Here is an 18,656-nt window from a genome sequence, read left to right as displayed (position 1 = left end):
TAATATATATATATATATATATATATATATATATATATATATATATATATATATATATATGGAAAATACTTCCTCACGTTTGGTAGGAAAGATTTTAGACACCGCTTCTCGTGCTCCTATTATAGGCACTATTGCTTCAGGTGAATTTCTGGAAGGAGCTTTATGTGTTAATAATCCCATGGCAGCTAAATGAAGCAGAGCAGTGTTGCACATGTTTAGCTTTTCATGAAAAAGGGAGCAGCAGCGGTGAGCAACCAATATGCACAGCACTTAAGACCCCTGAGGGGGAGTGATGGCTGCAGCATGTGTGGATTGGTCAGCCCTGAAGAGCTCCACAGTGATGTTGCTGAGTAGAGAAGCAGCCTCTGCATGGGGGATTAAACATATTCCTTCCTTGCCCAAGTTAATTTACCACTAGCAATCTTAATTTTTGTCTTGATTAAGAAAAGATTTTTTGTTAATTTTTTTTTTTTTGTCTGAGCTCAGTATTTATTGCCTTTCTTCTATAAAATCATGTTATAAATTCAGTGTGTTCCTACACTAACCAGGCCATAACAATTTCCTCCACACAGCTCCTCTCTTTAGATTTACAGCAAGAGGTGGAGAGAGGGTGGATGAGGTGGGGCGGCACGCGCTGTGGTGTGACACCGCACTAAAAGGGGAGGTGACCGCAGTGCTTTTACTGGTGCTGCAGTGCTCTGGTTTCTCCTGCTGGGGTCTCCTCAACACTAGGGATGAGCATTAGAGAGAAGAGGGAGATGATGTAGATAGGAGGAAGAAAGAGGAGTGAAAAAAGAATGTGAGAAGGAAGGAAAAGCATGAAATCTTGTGGTTGCATCCTTTGATGTGCTACAGTAGTGTGTGGAGGGAAAGTTGGTTGTGCAAAACCATACATTGCTTCTGTAACATCCCGATATCTGCCGTCCCCCATCCTTGAAAATCTATTTCTCCATCCAGCTCAGCAGTGGCTCTTTTTTCACCTCTCGCAAAAAATTCATATTCACTCCTGTGACACCGCAGAATGTTTTTTTCTGAGCTCTCCCCCGGTGAGACTCCCCTTTTCTCTATTCCACCTGTCTCCCTATCTGTTCTTCCCTCTCTTGCTCCCCACCCCTGTTATTTCCCAAATGGTGGCTGCTAAAGGTTTTGCACTTTTCTGCCAACTGCTGCTTCTGTTCCGCATAGTCAGCATTCCTCCAAATTCCTCCCTCTCTGCTTCTCCTCCCCCTGGATACTGCTGCTACTGCTGCTGCTGCTGGTACCTCACAGTCAATGCATCCCATAATCTTGCGTGCTCTCCCCCCTCCTCCTTCCTCTTCTTGCTGCAGTGTTTCTGCTAATATATATTAGCGTCATCGTGGTGCTGAAGCAGAGTCTGTGTGCACCTTTGAGCAGCATCATGTTGCAAAAACGGTTACCTTAGCCGAAATGCTGTCTTTTATACACATGTGTGTGACTCTAGCTGTCTTTGTAGCCAGGTGAGCATGTGTGTACCGTCTTCTGCTTGCGTACTCTTTGCCCACATATGTGTGTGTACTGGCGGGTTGGCGCAGGACATGGTGGCCAGTGCAGGAAATGCTGCAGGAGAGAGAAAGTGGTATTGCTGTCAGGAAGGTGGGGGGATTGTTCCTCTTCTTTGCCCCTCTGCAAAGCCCCGACCTTCATTCCTCAAATCTTTCTGTGTGCATGTTCTATTTTTTTCTCCTTCTTATCTTGATAACCTTCCATTCTCATTTAATTTCGACCATTCACTCTGTTTGGTGAATTGTTGCACTACTTTGAGGGTTTCTTTAGTAGAAATGTTTTCTTCAGCTTGTCTATATAAATACAGATTCAAAGAATTTGATTGTGTGCCATTCAAAATATCAACATGATACCCTGAAACCCAGAAGTAATTTTGATTAAAAATCAATAAGCTCAATATACGCCACAGCAAAGGAACAAATAGACACATAACCACAGTTTCAAATCTGTAGTTTGCCAAATTAAAGCAACAACTGTAGCAATGAAGTAGAGATTAAAGTGCTTGGTTACAAAGTTGAACTCAATCATAAGTTGTTTTCTTAAAGAACAGTTGTCAAAAGAATTTAGCTTTAAAAGAAGCTGCTGCCGAAAAGTTAAACGTCCCAGTGTTGGAGATAGGCAGAGGGTGAGCGCTGTCCATGGTGCTGAATTCTGATCCGTCCGAGAAGCAAACGCAGCTCTCTGCTGGACTGTCCCGCAGGAAAAAAGCAGTATAGGTTAGCACCTTCCCCCTCCCCACAATCTTTGTTGAAGGTATTTGTTTATATAATTATAATGACATAAAGCTGGCTCCATTTTAAAAGTCTACAAAGTACAATAGCTTTGTAAAATTCCTTGCAACTTTCAAACTTTTCCGTGCGGTATTTTATATCATGGAAGCACGGTGATGATCCTGCAGCAAAGCATGTGAAGACCTGCGATTACTAGAGTAGAGAGAAACTGAGTTATTCAACTTTTCTCATATCTTCACCTGTGCAATAGTTGCTGTAGTTGTTATTAACTGATGCAGAATGCTTGGAAGTATTGGTCCTTACCTTGAACTGGCAAACAGAATTTCCCCCTGGTTTTGAAAAAGGAGATGTAAAAAAAACTCTTCAAATATAACTTTTCCCATAAGAAACAAAACACGTTTCTTCAAGCGTAAAAGCGCAAATTAAACTACAGTATTAGATCGTAGAAAATGAATAAGAGCAAAGTGAAATAAGTTTGCTTAGGAAATGGAGTGAATCAAAGTGCGGTGCAGAGAAGGGAGGAGAAAAAAGAGGACGGAAGAGAGGGAGAGAGAGAGCAGTGGAGAGGAGAGAAGATAGGGGGAGTCATGGGAGAGGAATGAGATGGTTAAGGAGGAAAAAAGAAGAGGTGAAACCTTGATTCCCCTCCTTCAGTGAAATGTGACTCTTTTATGCGAAATATGAGAGCGAGAGAGGAAGAGAAAGTGAGGAGGGGGAGGGCTCAGGATAGCGGAGGAGGGAGGAAAAGATAGTGTTGCATCTCTCTGAATAGGGAAAGAAAGGTTAACAACATAAACACAGTAGGCTTTTCTTTTATTTCCTTTTTTCCATTCCTGCTGGGAACGCGAGTCTTTTCTGAAGCCCCTCTGGATGGCGAGGCAGCCCACAGGCGAACAATCTGACCCTCAGTGGGAGAACAGAGAGAGGAAGAGCGCAAATAACTCCAGCTTTTTACTGCAGCAGAATTCATTCACGTTTATAGTGCACTCTCCTTTTAATGCTCTTCCTCCTTTTCCTCCTCACCCCCTCTTTTCTCTCTTCCATTACTACACAAGAGACAACATTACAGGAGCTGTCTTCACCGAGTCTGCAGCATTCACTGCCCCCCCCCCAGCTCTTTTCCATAAAAAAATCAGATTTTTTCCCCCAGCCTCATCTTCTTTTTTTTTCCTCACCTTCTTCTCTTCCCCTTTAAGCCCTCCTCTCTCTATCTCTCTTTCCCACACACACAATTCAGTGCGGTGCATGGGAAAAGTGGATAATTGTGCATCGCCTGGATCTCGGTGCGGTCGGAGGGGGCTGCAGCAGTTTGTGTAGAGCACGCACACAGGCTTGATTGAGGAGATCTAACATTAGTACGGACACCACACTCTCAGGAGGCAATTAACACACACATATACACATGCATGTACCAAAACACACACGCTCACACAGCTCTGCACCAACGCGTCACAGAGGAATTCTGGGGGAAGGTGGGAAAAAGATCCCCAATCTTCTTTTATAAACCCTCCACTTCTGGATTTCACTCTGTTCAATATGGAAGATCTTGGTGGCCTGATTTGAATGAACACTGACTCCAGCATTAACTGCATTTACAATTTAGATGTTAAATGAGAGGGTTGTCCTGACAGTCGGAGAGAATAAAACTTTCTCATCACTGGTGTCAACAAGCACCCATGCGGTTCTGACTCATGAATGTGCTCACAGCCACCTGTTTTCCTGTGGTTTCTCCATTTTTCCACAATGCTTGTGCTGCAAACTACTTTGCAGCCCATCACCTCTCTGCATGCACCCTCACCCATCCTAAAACCCTCTGCGCCCCTTCCACCAGCTTATCATCGTGTGAATTCATGTGAATCCAGATGGTATTAGCGTATAATTCCTAATGTTGATAATCCATATCTATATTTCTCCCTTTCTGTTAAGATTTTCTGCCCTTTTTCTCTCCCCGCAGACTCCTCAGACTCCTCCCTCCTCCTCCTCCCTTCGGTTTCTCGCATCCTCTCCCTCCCCCCCGGTGCTCTATGATCAATTCGGTGTGTGTATCCTCTTTCAAAGGGCGCAAGGGTGGGAACAAGTCGTCCAACAAAGCATGTTACAGCGCAGACATGACTTGCCCGTCGGAAAGCGAGAAAATCGTGATAAACTGCGGGGGGGTGAGGCATGAGACCTACCGGAGCACCCTGAAAACACTCCCGGGGACCCGCCTGTCGTGGCTCACCGAGCCGGACGCCTTCAGCAACTTCGACTACGACCCCAAATTGGACGAGTTCTTCTTCGACCGCCACCCGTCCGTCTTCTCATTCATCCTTAACTACTACCGCACCGGAAAGTTGCACTGTCCCAACGATGTGTGCGGTCCACTGTTCGAGGAGGAGCTGGCCTTCTGGGGCATTGATGAGACGGACGTGGAGGCGTGTTGCTGGATGAACTACCGGCAGCACAGGGACGCGGAGGAGGCGCTGGACAGCTTCGAGACCCCGGAGCCGGACGCGCCGGACGACGACCCGGCTCTGGGTGGCGCGGACGGGGACTTGAAAAGACTGTGTCTGCAGGAGGACGCACGAAGAGCTGGTTTTTGGAAGACCTGGCAGCCCAGAATATGGGCTCTGTTCGAGGACCCGTATTCTTCCAAATATGCCCGGGTGAGTTCCTCAGATCTCCCAACCTGTTCATCTGCAATGCTGTTGCATGTTTCAAGTAGAATTTATAAAACTTTCTTTAAAACCCTCTATTAACCCCAATTACTGCCAAAACAACCCATCGATATTAACTACAGGTCACTAACTGCTTGCATGTAATCTCTGACAGGATTAAGTGGCGGTAGCCTGTATTGATTTACTGATGTTTAATAATTAATGCTGATAACTTGAGGAAAAAATGGAAAATGGTATGTCAGCCTTATAGTGTCTCCCTCTGAGCAATGTCTTGCTGAATAGACTTTTTGTCTAAATGAGAGAAATTGTGGTTGCAAACTAAACCCTGAGAGGTGGTTTATACAGCTGTCTTGTGTGGCTTTAATTTGAATTTGTAAATATACATATATATTGTCCCATTAATGAGATATGGTTAAAAAAAACAGTGTACTGAGATCTGAATGTAGTTGAAAATAAAACGTTGAAACGACTCCACATCTCTAAACATTTTACAGATGCAATGAATAAAGACAGCAAAATATATCTGCATAAATAAAGATCTGTATTGATGTCTAAAAAGACCTTTATATTCATATAGAGCTATGTCTTTTACTGGTTAAGAGAACCTCAATAGAGACCTTGAATGATTTAATCTATTGACCTTTATGTCGGGTAGAAATTTAACTTCCAAATATGAATGTGTTTAAAATGTGGATCTTACAGCTATATATGTAGGTAGGGTTGTCTACTGGAATTTAAAATTGTTTAAAAGAGGAAAAAGCATCTGCATATGGAGGTTCTTGAGAATCTAAAGTGGTTGAAATGCTAAGTGGTCAACTCAAAGATGTAGAAATACTTTTAAAAAGTGCAAAATTTTAAGGCTTTTTATTAGGTAAATGCTTCTATTGATTTTGAATTGTGTAGGATAATCGTTTAAATCCTGGATTTGGTTTAAAAGTGGAAGGTCAGAAGACATATAGTGCTTTCTAGATGTGGTTGAACAGTAGCCATTGAAAAGATGATGACAAAAAAAAGAGGTCTGCGGATGCTGATTGGAACCTTAAACCTATGTTGAAGTACAGATGTGTAACAAACAGATATTTAAGTGGTGGAGACATCTAACTGAAGCCTAAATGTAGATTATCAGACCAGATGGTCCAATGACATCTTGGTTTAGAACAAGTCAGAAAACCAAAATATTTGGTCAGCAAAAAATAACATTTTAAATATTTTGTTTCTCTTTTTTTTAAAAAGCTAAGTTTTGCCAACCTTAAATAACCATATAATTTTTCTATTATTTTATAAATAAATAAGATAAAAAAATATTATATATATTAATATATATACTGAGTGCATTCTATGGTATTACCCAACTGTAAATATTTTAGCATTATTATAAAATGTGTCTATATATCCTCTCTTTTAGAGCTTTATTGCTGTGTTATTGTTTTAGCTGTTCCCCCAGTCCCAGTTGAACGCTATGTGCTTTTTCTCTTTGTATGTATTATACCCAACTTACTACTGTGCTGGGAAGATATTTACTGCTTGAAATTCCTTCTAATATACCTTCTAAATGCCGTTTTTTTAAATGCATTTGATCATACAGGTGGGGATGTAACAAGTATCCCTGACTGTTTTTGATCTGTGCTGATTCTTTTAGTCTTAGAGCTTTCTGTTAAAGACACATCCAGCTGTTTGATCAGAGCTGCTTTCTTTTTTTTCTTCCTGTTTTTCTTTTAATATGAATCTGACAAGACGGTGCATCAGAACCAGTCCTTGCGATTATTTCATGAATAGGTTCAGGCGGACAAATCTGACTGCCTGCAGATATTGTGCAAATGACCACAACACAAAATGTATTTACTTCATAACTTCCCTGTCTGCAGTTGTCTGGGACATTATAGTAAAAGATTGCTAGTGCATAATAACCTCCATTGATATATCCCAGTTTCAACATGAAGGTTTTAAAAAGATTTATGAAATTATCCTTTTACTTGGATAATAAATGGTAAGACGGCCAATGTTCCTCCTGCTGCCAAAATAGTATAACATTAATTGTCAGTTATTACACAGGTTTCCATTACATTTCAAAGCTGCTGTTATAATTTTAAACACAATGAATCAAAATTACACAATAAATACATCAATTTGCCTTTTTGTACCTCTGAGACATGGGTGTAAATGGTACTGGGGACGGGGGGGGACATGTCCCCCTCAGATTTATGGTGATGCCGATCTGTCCCCCGACTGGTCATAAAATGCCAGAACTGGAAATTTCCTGCAGAAATTCTCAATTAGAGGTTGGCTTGATCCCTTAGGCTAAAGACACCTGCAGGTGACATTAGGTGTAACTATTACATCATTGCAGGTTTAAGTAAAACAAGAGCTGACCTGGTAATTCACTGAGACCAATAAGGCAAATTTCCCTTGAGTTCCTGAGCTCCGCCCTCTGTTTGATCAGGTAGAGACACTTGTGAGATTGTTGCTGGTGGCTTCCTATATCATCTTCTGAAGCAGAGCAAAGGTTTAGTGGACTTTGCAGACTCAAAACTTGGTTGCAATAGACCATCACACAAGAACAACTCAGTGGCATTGCTGTGCGCCATATTCCTCAAAAGAGGCTTGACAAACAATAAATTGCCCAGTAGTATGTCCACCGTATGAGAGGAGGAGAGATTTTTTTTGGGTTCTTCCTTTAGTCTACTTCTAAAAATTACATTTGTTAACTGCACTATATGTAATTCTAAAAATTACTATATATGTAATTAAAAAGTTTCATTCCTAGTGTCCATACCTATTTTATTATTAGTATGTTACTTCTTAATTTATACACATTTTAAAAAGTACATTTTCATGTTTGTGATATTTTGGTTGGTGATTAATTGTTGTTGATGTTGAGCACCACTTGAATCCAGCAGCATTTTCTTTGGGTATGACCTGTTAGAGTTTTCATATGATTTGCTTTCTTGAGAGCTCTTCCAGTTCATCCATAACTCTACATAAATCTAACATTTATTTTTGGTGAAAACTATTTGTTTTCAAGACAGCATGTGCAGATAACACAGTGTATTCTCATTATTAGTTCGTATGAAATCGTACGAAAAGTTATGCAACGTAATTTCGTACGTTTTAGACATTTTTTTCGTCGCATTTCGTCGTATTTTTACGTCTTGCCTCGAGACAATTTATCCTTGCGCATGCGCATCTTACGCACCATTAAATAACATAGAATTTAACATTCAATTAGCCCTAACCCTGACCCTAACCCTAAGATACAAAACAGCAAGCAACCTAGTTAGAGACCTGAAGAAGTGATTATTGCACTGTTTTTCCCAGTTTTTTGTCCGTCCGCGGATCTGCTTTTTTCGTCTGTCTGGCTGCGCATGCGCACTGATCTGTATTTTGGAGGAAAAATGTCCAAAACGTACAAAATACTGTGCATAACTTTTTGTACGATTTCATACGAACTGATAATGAGAATATGTTGGATAACAAGTTATTCCATAGCAGCGCAATGTTAGTGGAAGAAACTGAATAGAGCCAAATTGGGGCCATAAAGTCCGTTGAAAAAAGTATCCAAAAGAAAAGTTAGTAAAAAAAAAAATTCAAAAGAAAAGCATTTAAAAATGTAAACAAAAGTTTATTAAAAAAATGTATCTGAAAAACCAAAAGTTATTCAAAAGAAAAACTACTTTTAAGATTAAATTTTTTTTTCCCGAAACTAACAAAAATTTTTACGGACTTGCAGATTTTTTTTTCAGGTTCAAACTTTTTGAAAGCTGTTGAGCAATGGGAGCCGATATGATTAAGACCACATCTTAACAGACAAAATAAGGTAAAAAGAACGCGGCACAGCTGCTAACAGCTGTCTTTTATGGAAAGCTAATTGCTACTAAAGTGTGGGCGTGTAGTTAGAGCCTAGAGAATGATGTGAAAGACAAAATACAACATGACCATTCAGACAGCAGACTCAAACATATCCAATAAGTAAGAAACACATATGCAAGTGGCACAACTGGATTTATTTGGAATGAATAGATCAGAACTGGGCTGTTCACACTGGTAAGTGACCGTCATTTGCTAGTTAGTTGGACTACAGAATGTCTTAAGGCTGTCATTCTGCAGTCAGACTAAGGGTGTGCAGAATAATCGTCATGACGATGCGTCCCGATTCTAATTTTTGTGATCTACTGCATCGATTCTTGAAGGCAAGAATCGATTATAAAAAAAAAAAAAATTAACAAATAAAATACATTAATCGTTGGCGCACATCAGCCAAACCAAGTGGAATACAACTTCCAGTCCAGCAGATGTCGCTGCGGATGTGTTGACGCCAGCTGCTTTGTGTCACAAGCATTTCCGGCTGTGGGATACTGCGACGAGTCATATGACATAAACATGGAGGACACTATGAAAATTCGCCCCGCGGCTCCATCACATTTCAAGTCAAATGCTTGGATGCATTTTGGCTTTAAAAACAAAGAAGGTAAAAACGAAGTTGATATGACGCACGTAATTTGCAAAAGGGGAAATATACATTTGAATGTTTTCGTTTCATTGGTTTAAAGGACCACTGAGGCCATGTAAACGGGACTGATTATCCTTATTTTGTTATTTTAAGTTTGATGAATCCTAAGATCTTTTTGTCAGTGTGTCCACACCAGTAATAGTAATATTTCTGTCCAGTATTTTTTTCATGGCAACACCTCCAAAAGTCATTTCAATAAATACAGCTATGTATGAATTCAGTTGCTTTCAGTTATGTATCAATTAAAGACACTATCCAGATCACACCCAGCCAGTCAGCCACTGGTAAGGGCTGTATCTTTTTCTTACAGTGTTCAGTGAAAATATCGCAATGCATCGCAATATTTCAAGTATCGCGATGCATCGTGATAGAATTGCATCGTGGCATGTGAATCGTGATTCGTATCGAATCATGACTTCTTTGCCAATACCCACCTCTAAGTCAGACCCTTTATTTTTAAGACTTTAATCCAGCTCACTGGCAAAGTTTAGCAAAATTCAGGGATGTCTACGCTAGGGTTGTCAAAAGTATTGATACTCAAAAAAGTATCGATACTGAAACTTTGTATCCGGATACAATACTCGTTTTTAAAAGTATCGATACAGTGCTACCACCAGTGGCACCTAAGTAGTCATTCATCTAAAGTGCAGAATAGAGGACAATGCACTTTCAGAACACTGTGTGATTGAATAATTCTGTGCACTTTTCAGTTTCAGTCTTTTTTTTTGTAACAGTTGCAGCTGCTGAGAATTATTTTTGTTTTTAACCGGTTTGGCTAGTGTCATTGTTATGTGTGCAAAGCATAGCCAAGGACGGAACACTTAATTTTGATTTTATCAAGCTTGCTTAATACTGTGCACAGCATACAACCTTTATTGTATTTTATTTATTAATGAAAATATTTCTGTAGAATTTTGGAGTCTTTGTTTTTATCCTTGTGGTATCGAAAATGGTATCGAGTATCGAATATTTTCCTTAGTATCGGTATCGAGTTGAAAAGTTTAGTATCGTGACAACCCTAGTCTACGCCGATACTTTGGGTTCTATGTAACTGGGAAAAAAAAAAATTGAGGAAGGTTTAATTGTTCTGAAAGGTAAACTTTCTAAAACCTTTGTATACCTTGATTCTTGTAACTGGTAGAAAAATGTTATGAGTTCTCATTTATAAAATTGGCTTATGCCATTTTCTGCTTTTGAAAGTACATAGACCTTTATTATGAATATATTTTAAATGAGTGCCCTTAACTGGGTGGCTTATATTCACACCTTTTGGTGGAAAGACCTGCCTTAAATTCTCATGAGTGATAAATGAACAGTTGGGCTGTCGTCGTCTGGGTCAGACCACCTGATCTGTCAGTTTGGACGTGGATTTAGGCAGGAAGTGTTTTTGTAACTGTCATTTTAACCCAGAGTGATTGATTTCTCACTACTTACAACGCCCCCTTATTTATAGATAAAAGCAGGATTATTTGAAAACTTTACTGATATGCACTAATCAGCTGTCCAAAGATCAAAATTCGACAATTATCCTCCATCTTCTGTTGAATTTAACATTTTCAGCCTTTATCAAAACATAAAAATGTTATCCTTGATAGTCCTTTGAATAGAAAATCTTTAATTGGTTATAATCATACTCAGCAGTTTAGACTTAAAGGAAAACCTAATATTAATCTTGGTCTGGAAAAGCTGGATGCATTTAAGTCTACTCTGTTGTTTAATGTGTTTAAGACATATTTGTGTTTTTTTACTTGAAACATGACAAGAACTGATGTGAATGATAGTATTTATAGTGGCCATATTCTGTTGCTGAATAACTAACAAAATCTGATTACAAAAAGCACTTCCATCAATGCCATGCTGGCTGCAGAAAGTGGTGTTTGCGACACCACTGTGGGGTTATAGAGAGTGCAGAGCAGGTAGTAGGTGGAATTGATTTCAGAGGCTGCACTGAACTGGTTCCCTTTTTTGGTGAATTTAGCCCCATTTCGTTGCGTCCTTTTTCTCTCATGCCTGATGTGATGTGACCCAAATCACATTTTTCCCTCTTTTCTTTTGTCCTCATGGACCCCTTTATTAAATCATCCATAATGTGAGCATTTTTGATTATTTTCATTTTTCTAATAGAAAAAATAACTGAATGTAAAGCCCCCCAAAAAAAATCTCAAGGTGATTCAGATGAGAAAATAGAAAAAAAAAAAAGTAATGCGGACATGGAAATGCATTGAAGGCAGTTGAGAGAAGAGAAAGGAGAGGAAAGGAAACATAAAGAAAGATGGAGGTGGTGCTGGTGGGGTGGCATTACTCAAATGATCTTTCTGGGGGGCTGGGGGGGCTTGTTTGCATGACCGTGATATAATGCACCAGTAATCAATGTCCTGATCGTAGTGTTCGACATATACATTTGGGGTTTTTCCTTCCTACTTCCTAATTTCACCTTCATGGCTCCTCATTGTTTGAGGCTAACACGTAAAATTTTACCGTAGTAATGCACACATGTTCAGCCGTATATACACACACACGCTAGTGCCTGTGCTGGCTTTTCTGCTGCAGTAGACACGAGAGAGAGGGAGAGAGTGAGATAGAGCTGGAGGAGGAGGAAAAAGAGTTGGAGGGGGCATGAAACGGGAAATGGAGAAGGGGAGAAAAAAGACTTAAGCAGAAGACTGAGAACGGTACAGACTGAGTGTGGGGGGGGTATAGAGATGGAAGAAGGGGGTGACAAACACAGATAGAAAGAGGCTATGTGGTGGGGGTGGGGTGCTGCCGCCTTAGCATCTTCGATTATCTGTGAAGGCTTGAGCCATCCAATCCCCCCCCCCCCCATCTGCCTGCCAATCGATTGATGCTTCATTGACTATCTGCTCTTTTTGTCTTTATGAATCTGAGAAATGCTTTAGCTCTCTGGACTTTCTCGACTTTAAAAAGTAAAAAAAACAAAAGAAAAAAAAACCCGTGGCTAACATCATTGTATTAGTCTCATTATTGTATTAACATTATTTTAATTGTATTAACATTATTATAATCTCACCTCCATCTTATTCTTGTATTGATTAAAATCAGGTTGATGTGGATGTTATAGATTAATCTGGACCTTGGTTCATTTCTCCTTGTTTAGTCTTTTTAAAGTCGTAATCGTAGCTAAATTACTTTGATTTGCCAGTGACATCTTATATAGTGTATTTGAAAAGCATTTTGTAAAAAAACTCTCTGGGGATCCATCAATTTCTAAAAAAAAATTAAATACAAACAAAAAAAAATGTTTAACTCACTTGTTTCCCCCCCTTTTTTTTTAAGGAAAAGCAATATCCATCGCACATAAACAAAGTGAAATGTTTTGGCATGTTTTTTCTCAAATTCAGAAGCATCATAATTTAGCAGCTACATTCTATGCATTTTGCAGCTTTAGTGCAGAGAAGTCAAAAAGTTGGTAGAATGGATTTTCTTTTCCCCAGCTTATTCATTCAAATTAGGGGACTTCTTTTTCTTTTTAGAAATGTCACAGAGTGGCCCGAGGGCCATTTGTGGCAGAAGCTGAAAGACATTCACAAAAAAGGTTAGCTAGTAAAACTGCAGCCAACATTTTCTAATAAAGAATGGACCGTACCTCATTCTTGTTCATTGGAAATGCAGAAACATCCCAAAACTTAAAACTGTACAAAACTAACATAAACATTCTAAAGTAGGAAATTGTATTTGTCAGAACCTATTTATGCTTCAGATGTTCACTGATTCAGACATACTTTTCTACCAAAAATAAAAATCTGTTTTATTGTTAATTGCATTAACTGTTTTATTCGCTTCATTTTGGAGTAAGTTAGTTTACTAGATTAGAACCCAATGAATTTTGGTTGTGGACCGGATCACAATTATTCCTTGGATTAAGGAATATTTGAAAGGATTCCTTTGAATTGTGAAATAAAGAAGGGCTTTTGATAGTATGAGGCACACCTCCCTAAGGGGACACCAGAGCTTTAGAAAAGTAACTATAGACATTTAATTAAGGCTGTCTGTGGAGATCTAGTTCCTACACCTTTCTAAAACAGCACTGCAGATAGGCATAGCCATTCCCTTCACACTTAAATACCTGCTTGACTGCAGCAATAAGAATGTTTTTAATTTTTTGCATCCACCAATGAGGTAATGCTTTTAGTAGCGTTGGTTGGATAGCCACATTAAAAAACTAATCAAGGGACGGATTGGCCGAAACTTTTAACACACGTGTTTTAGCCCTACTCAGAACCCATTCAATTTGTGTTGATAACAATCAAGATTCAACACATTTATTAAAAGAATTCCTTAATATTGTGAAATAGAGAAATAAGCTGATTGATGGAAGTCTGTGCTCTCCAGGTGCTTTTTGGTTTCTTAGTAAGATTTGCCTGAAGTTCTCAGTAAGTTTCTACAAATGTATATTAAACCTAGTTCTTTTCACATAGGCTAAAAGGTTTTGACTAAGAGAAAAACCGCAAATCATACCCTCACTGAATTACTTCCCCCAAATTTCAAGATTTATGCAAATGTATTACATAACAATTTGACTTTTTTTTTTTGTGTGTGCAATTTGTTTTCAACAAAATGCAAAAGAAAAAAGCATAAAAACAGAAATCAGATCAAATTACAGGGGTAATAAATTCTAAACATGTAGTTTAAAAAAAAATCTATTTTAAAAGGCTTATAACATTAAGCTAAATATATTAAAAAAAGAACACTAGAAATCCTTTCCATATATAGAACCTCACCATTTTTGTTATCAATGTACTTCCAGTGGCAGAAAATTTCCCTGGACTTTAAAAATATGAATATAAAACAATGAAACAATGAAAATTAAGTCCAAAATGGGAAAAGATCAAAATGACTAAAACCAACTGAAGTTCAGGTTTCTGATATAAAAAACTTTACATAGCTTTTGAGTTCCCCTTGATTTAATAAAAAAAAAAAAAAAAAAAAAAAAAAACAATTGATTTGGAATTAAATACCTTTAAGTCTACCTTTTATGTCTCTTCTATATTTCCAGTCACCATCAGGAACAGCTGAATCTGAAAAATCAGACACTTCTGATCACCAGGCAGTTACTCAGACAATCGCATACAATTTAGGATACTATTAGCAATACTTTCATTATTTAAACACATATACCAACAGACACTTAATTGTTTTTTTGTTTTTATTGTGCTAAATTCCACATTATAGGATATCACCTACACAAAACCAAGTGTAACAAACACAAAAAAGGAAATTATAGGCTCCTATGTATTTTTATGTTAGCAACTCCCATTTAGGGACCTTTAATTGAATGCATATGTCTATAAAGAGTAATTTACCCTATTAAAAACTCTTTTACATTATATGAATGTTTCTCCACATCCTCAGCGCCTTTCAAAAGTGCACTGAAAAGATCTTGTTTCTGCCATTCGATTGTTGTCCTTTTATCATGCAGGTAGGTTACCTCTGTTTTGGCTACATTCAGAAGGGCACAATTGCCTTTATCAGAAATTATCCTGACAAAGCATCATTTGTAGCTCAGCATATTCCATAGATGTCCCCTTTGCCCCCTTCTAAAATCGGACACTGTGTGCCTTTATCTGATTCATTTCTAGGCTTCCTCTTTCTCCCTAAAGGTCTTGTCTCAGCTGCTCAGTGGCTTGTGGTTCTTTTTCCACTGTGTTCAGCGTTATGGTCAGCAATGTTGTCATAAACACAACTGCGACCCGCCAGGTTATCTCCAGGTGTAGAACTAAAATAAAACCAATGATAGCACAATGCTTCCCTATATTTGAGTCTTTTTAATCAAACCGCAAAGGAATGGTTTTTGAATGGTTAAGTTTTTACAGTAATTAAAAATTATTAAAAAAACTCATAAAATAAACTATAACAAGATTTGTTTCCAGTTGTGGTCGGAAAAATTAAAGCTTATAACGTTGCTGGTAGTAAAAGCTATACATTTCTTTATGAAGACCGATACATTTCTTGCCCAATTATTTGTAAATAACTTATGTGCCTTATAGGCAAGACCATTTTAAACTCAATTTGGATGTATGGAATTAGCCAAGACATAAATTAAGGTACATTAAGTATCTGGCATCTTGAATGGGTCCATTCATGTCATTTAGTTAAAAATTAGTAAAATCCTTAGTCTTCCTTTGACTACTGCTTTTCATACCTGCCTTCTTTGATATTATCCGAATGTAACATTATAGCTTTGCTTGTCGACCATGTTCTAAGATGGGCCATCAGTACAGTTGTAACACCCTGTTGTTGAAGTTCCTCTTCATTTTCTTTTACTGTAATGCAACTTAGACCTAAACATATTAAACAAAGTATTTAGAAACATAAAGCAACACTTTCACCCCTTTCATATTCTTTTGATTAATTTAACTTACTATTAGGAATGCAATACTATTATTAGAAATTTTTGATTAGGTACTGGTTTGAAATTGTTAAAAATACATCGATTTTACAGGAATTACTGTGAATGCATCCAGAGTTCCAACCAGGTCTATGTTTAACCCTCACTGCAGACACCATCTAAGTCTAAAATGCTTCTGTCTCATTTTGAAGTCACAAGAAGAGATATTTCTCCTTCTTGTGTGGAAATGTATTTTAAAAGTGGTCTTTTGGAAATGCAGAGGTTTTAAATGCTTAGCATAGAAATTTGACTTTTAGCATTGCATCCACATCCTTTCCATTCAAACCCCGACCCTGCAGAAAGGCCTATTTCCCACTTCCATTCCTGCTCCTCTCCCTGTGGGCTGACTCTGAAAATAGCAATGAAAGGAAAAGGAGGCCTTAATTTCATTCTCTGATGGTAAATCTGTTCCTCCATTACTACTAAGAGGAGGAGAGTTAATGCTTGTATCATGCATGTATAGATGGCATTTGCCAAATACCAAATTCTCCTTACTTAAAGACAAAACAAAACAGTATTCCTTGGTGCCTAATGAGTTGTTTAAGATGAATAGTTTTCCTGGAGCAGCAGGGGAGTGGCAGTTTGTCAACTTGGCTTTCCTGTGCCTGAAATCGGTAAATATACCTCGCTCTGTTTCATTTTTCCCTGACAAAGTTTTGTTCCACAGGCCGTCTCATGTTGTGTTGGCATTGTCGGAAGTCGCTGTCCCTCTGTGTGCTGCTTTGTAATCTAAGCTCTCTCTGTTGGCAATACTTAACTGGACTGAGGCTCAATGTCTCATAACAAGGACGGACATGAGAATTGTGTTGAGTAAGCAAGAAATGGCTTGGAGGCAGAAAACTGAGGCATGGTGTTGCAGGAAGGGAAGTCAGAGTTCAATCGTTTAGATAGGTCAAGTGACAGATTACGTATGACCCCTTTTGGGGTGTGTGGCATATCAATGTGTCAGACTGCTTTAGGGTTTATGGTGGGAATTCCTATCTTTATGTAACTGTATTTCCTACCCATTGGGGCTGCCAATATGTGTAAGGGTCTTGAAACTATGTGTGTGCCATATGTAGGATAATTTGAATAACTCACAAAGCTTTTTTAGCACATGTTATCGGCTATCCCGCACCATTTTAAACATCCAGACACCAAGCTACCATGACAATGAACCATCATAATCTCAGCATGGATGCATTGTGCATGCTTAAAACAGCCTAAAAAAACTTATTTTTTTATTGCACATAGTAGGTGGCTCCCTGTGTTTGTGATGCTACTAAGAACACCCCTCCATGGCAACCTGTATTCTGTCCAATTTTCAATATCAGGTGTTTTTTTCTTATATATAATAAAGATAAACACCATTCTGGATTTTCATTGAAATGTAATGCGGTAGAAGGGAAAACTTTATGTTTTTACATGATCTCTCCTTCTAATACTAACATGCTAATGACGCTGCCAGCCTTTAACCTATGAAGATCTGTTGCCAAAGCTTTTTGGAATTTATTGAATATAAATTATCTTATTGTTTCTTAGTAACAAACCGAAAGAGACAAGCTGCCTACCAGTTTAGACATCTGCAGTATTGTTAGAATTTAGACATCTGCAAGCAAAAATCTAAGTATTAAGCCCCAGATCTTATGGGCTAAAATAGACTACAGTACAATGTGGTTAATGGTGGTTCAGTCATGAACATCCAAACGAATGAAACATTTGTCTAAATGATCTAAATAAAATCCCTATAATGAACTTATTTGTAACTATGTTTTTTTTTACATTGGCCCCTTTATTTTACATTATTATATCATGTTCTACTCACCCATATAAGTTTTGTGTCATTTGGAGCTGTTCTGAAGATATTCCGTTAGGTTATATCCAGGTAATGTCTTCCTATGGGCAATGAGTTGAAGGCACAAACTAAACTGTTCATAATTTATTCTTTATGGTACGCCAGCATTCAGTTCAGTTCAGTTCAGTTTATTCGAACAACAAAAGCATTAATACCATTAATTAATACATTAATACGCCAGCATTAATAACATGTAGGTGAATCACTGTCCCCCAAACATCCGTGGTTATATTTTTTATATTTAGATTTTTCTTAAAACAAAGCTGAGTGTGTATGACGTCATCCGCTCGCCGGACTGGAGTTGTGACAGGAAGCCCGGGCCACAGGCGGCTATGCTCTACCCCTTTTATTCATTCGGCTAGCTAATCTGAATTGTTCAATTCCATTTAGAGAGTGAGATCATCTGTGGTAGTAGCACTAGACATCTTCCTGGCATGTGAGTAAAACTAACAGCAGTTTAGTGGACAAGATGAATGAATGGTAGCCGGTGCGCGGATGACTTCATACACACTCCGCTTTGTTTTAAAAAAATATAAATCTAAAAAATATAACAGCGGATGTCTGTGGGACTGTGATTCGCCTACATGTTATGAGTGCTGGTACCATAAAGAATAAATTATGAACAGTTTAGTTTGTGCCTTCAACTCGTTGCCCATAGGAAGACGTTACTTGGATTATAAAACCGAATATCTTCAGAACGGCTCCAAATGACACAAAACTAATATGGGTGAGTAGAACATGATGTAATAACGTAAAATCAAGGACCCAATATAAAAAAAAAGAGTGTTCCCCTTTAACATGCAAAAAAAGTTGCATGTGCAATTTGATCCCCTTATTCGGAATCTTTGAAGAGCAGGTCCATAATTTCCCTTAAGCCATGCTTTATTAGCAATTTTAAATGTTAGGGAGAAGAAAACATAGCTCTCTATAAATAGCACACTATGTGACTGAAGGTGTCGATTTTAACAATAAAACCAATACTGCAGTTGCATGAACT

General features: G+C 38.3%; 1 protein-coding gene across 10 annotated transcripts in view; it reads left to right on the top strand.

The window, feature by feature from the left end:
* LOC107101225 (potassium voltage-gated channel subfamily C member 1-like) overlaps positions 1–18,656 on the top strand; it is a 76,041-nt gene that overhangs the window by 7,806 nt on the left and 49,579 nt on the right. For all 10 annotated transcript variants that reach the window (XR_001482070.1, XR_001482071.1, XM_015400048.1 and 7 more), the window contains exon 2: positions 4,210–4,900. Coding sequence is in view for 8 of the 10 variants with exons in the window: in XM_015400048.1 (XP_015255534.1) it covers positions 4,280–4,900 (621 nt within the window). In the remaining 2 variants the exon portion in view is untranslated. The remainder of the gene's footprint in view (positions 1–4,209; positions 4,901–18,656) is intronic.

This window comes from Cyprinodon variegatus, unplaced genomic scaffold, assembly GCF_000732505.1.
Source record: "Cyprinodon variegatus isolate N-32 unplaced genomic scaffold, C_variegatus-1.0 Scaffold1066, whole genome shotgun sequence".
In the NCBI taxonomy this organism is placed as follows: domain Eukaryota; kingdom Metazoa; phylum Chordata; class Actinopteri; order Cyprinodontiformes; family Cyprinodontidae; genus Cyprinodon; species Cyprinodon variegatus.
This window is presented reverse-complemented; position numbering and strand designations above follow the sequence as displayed.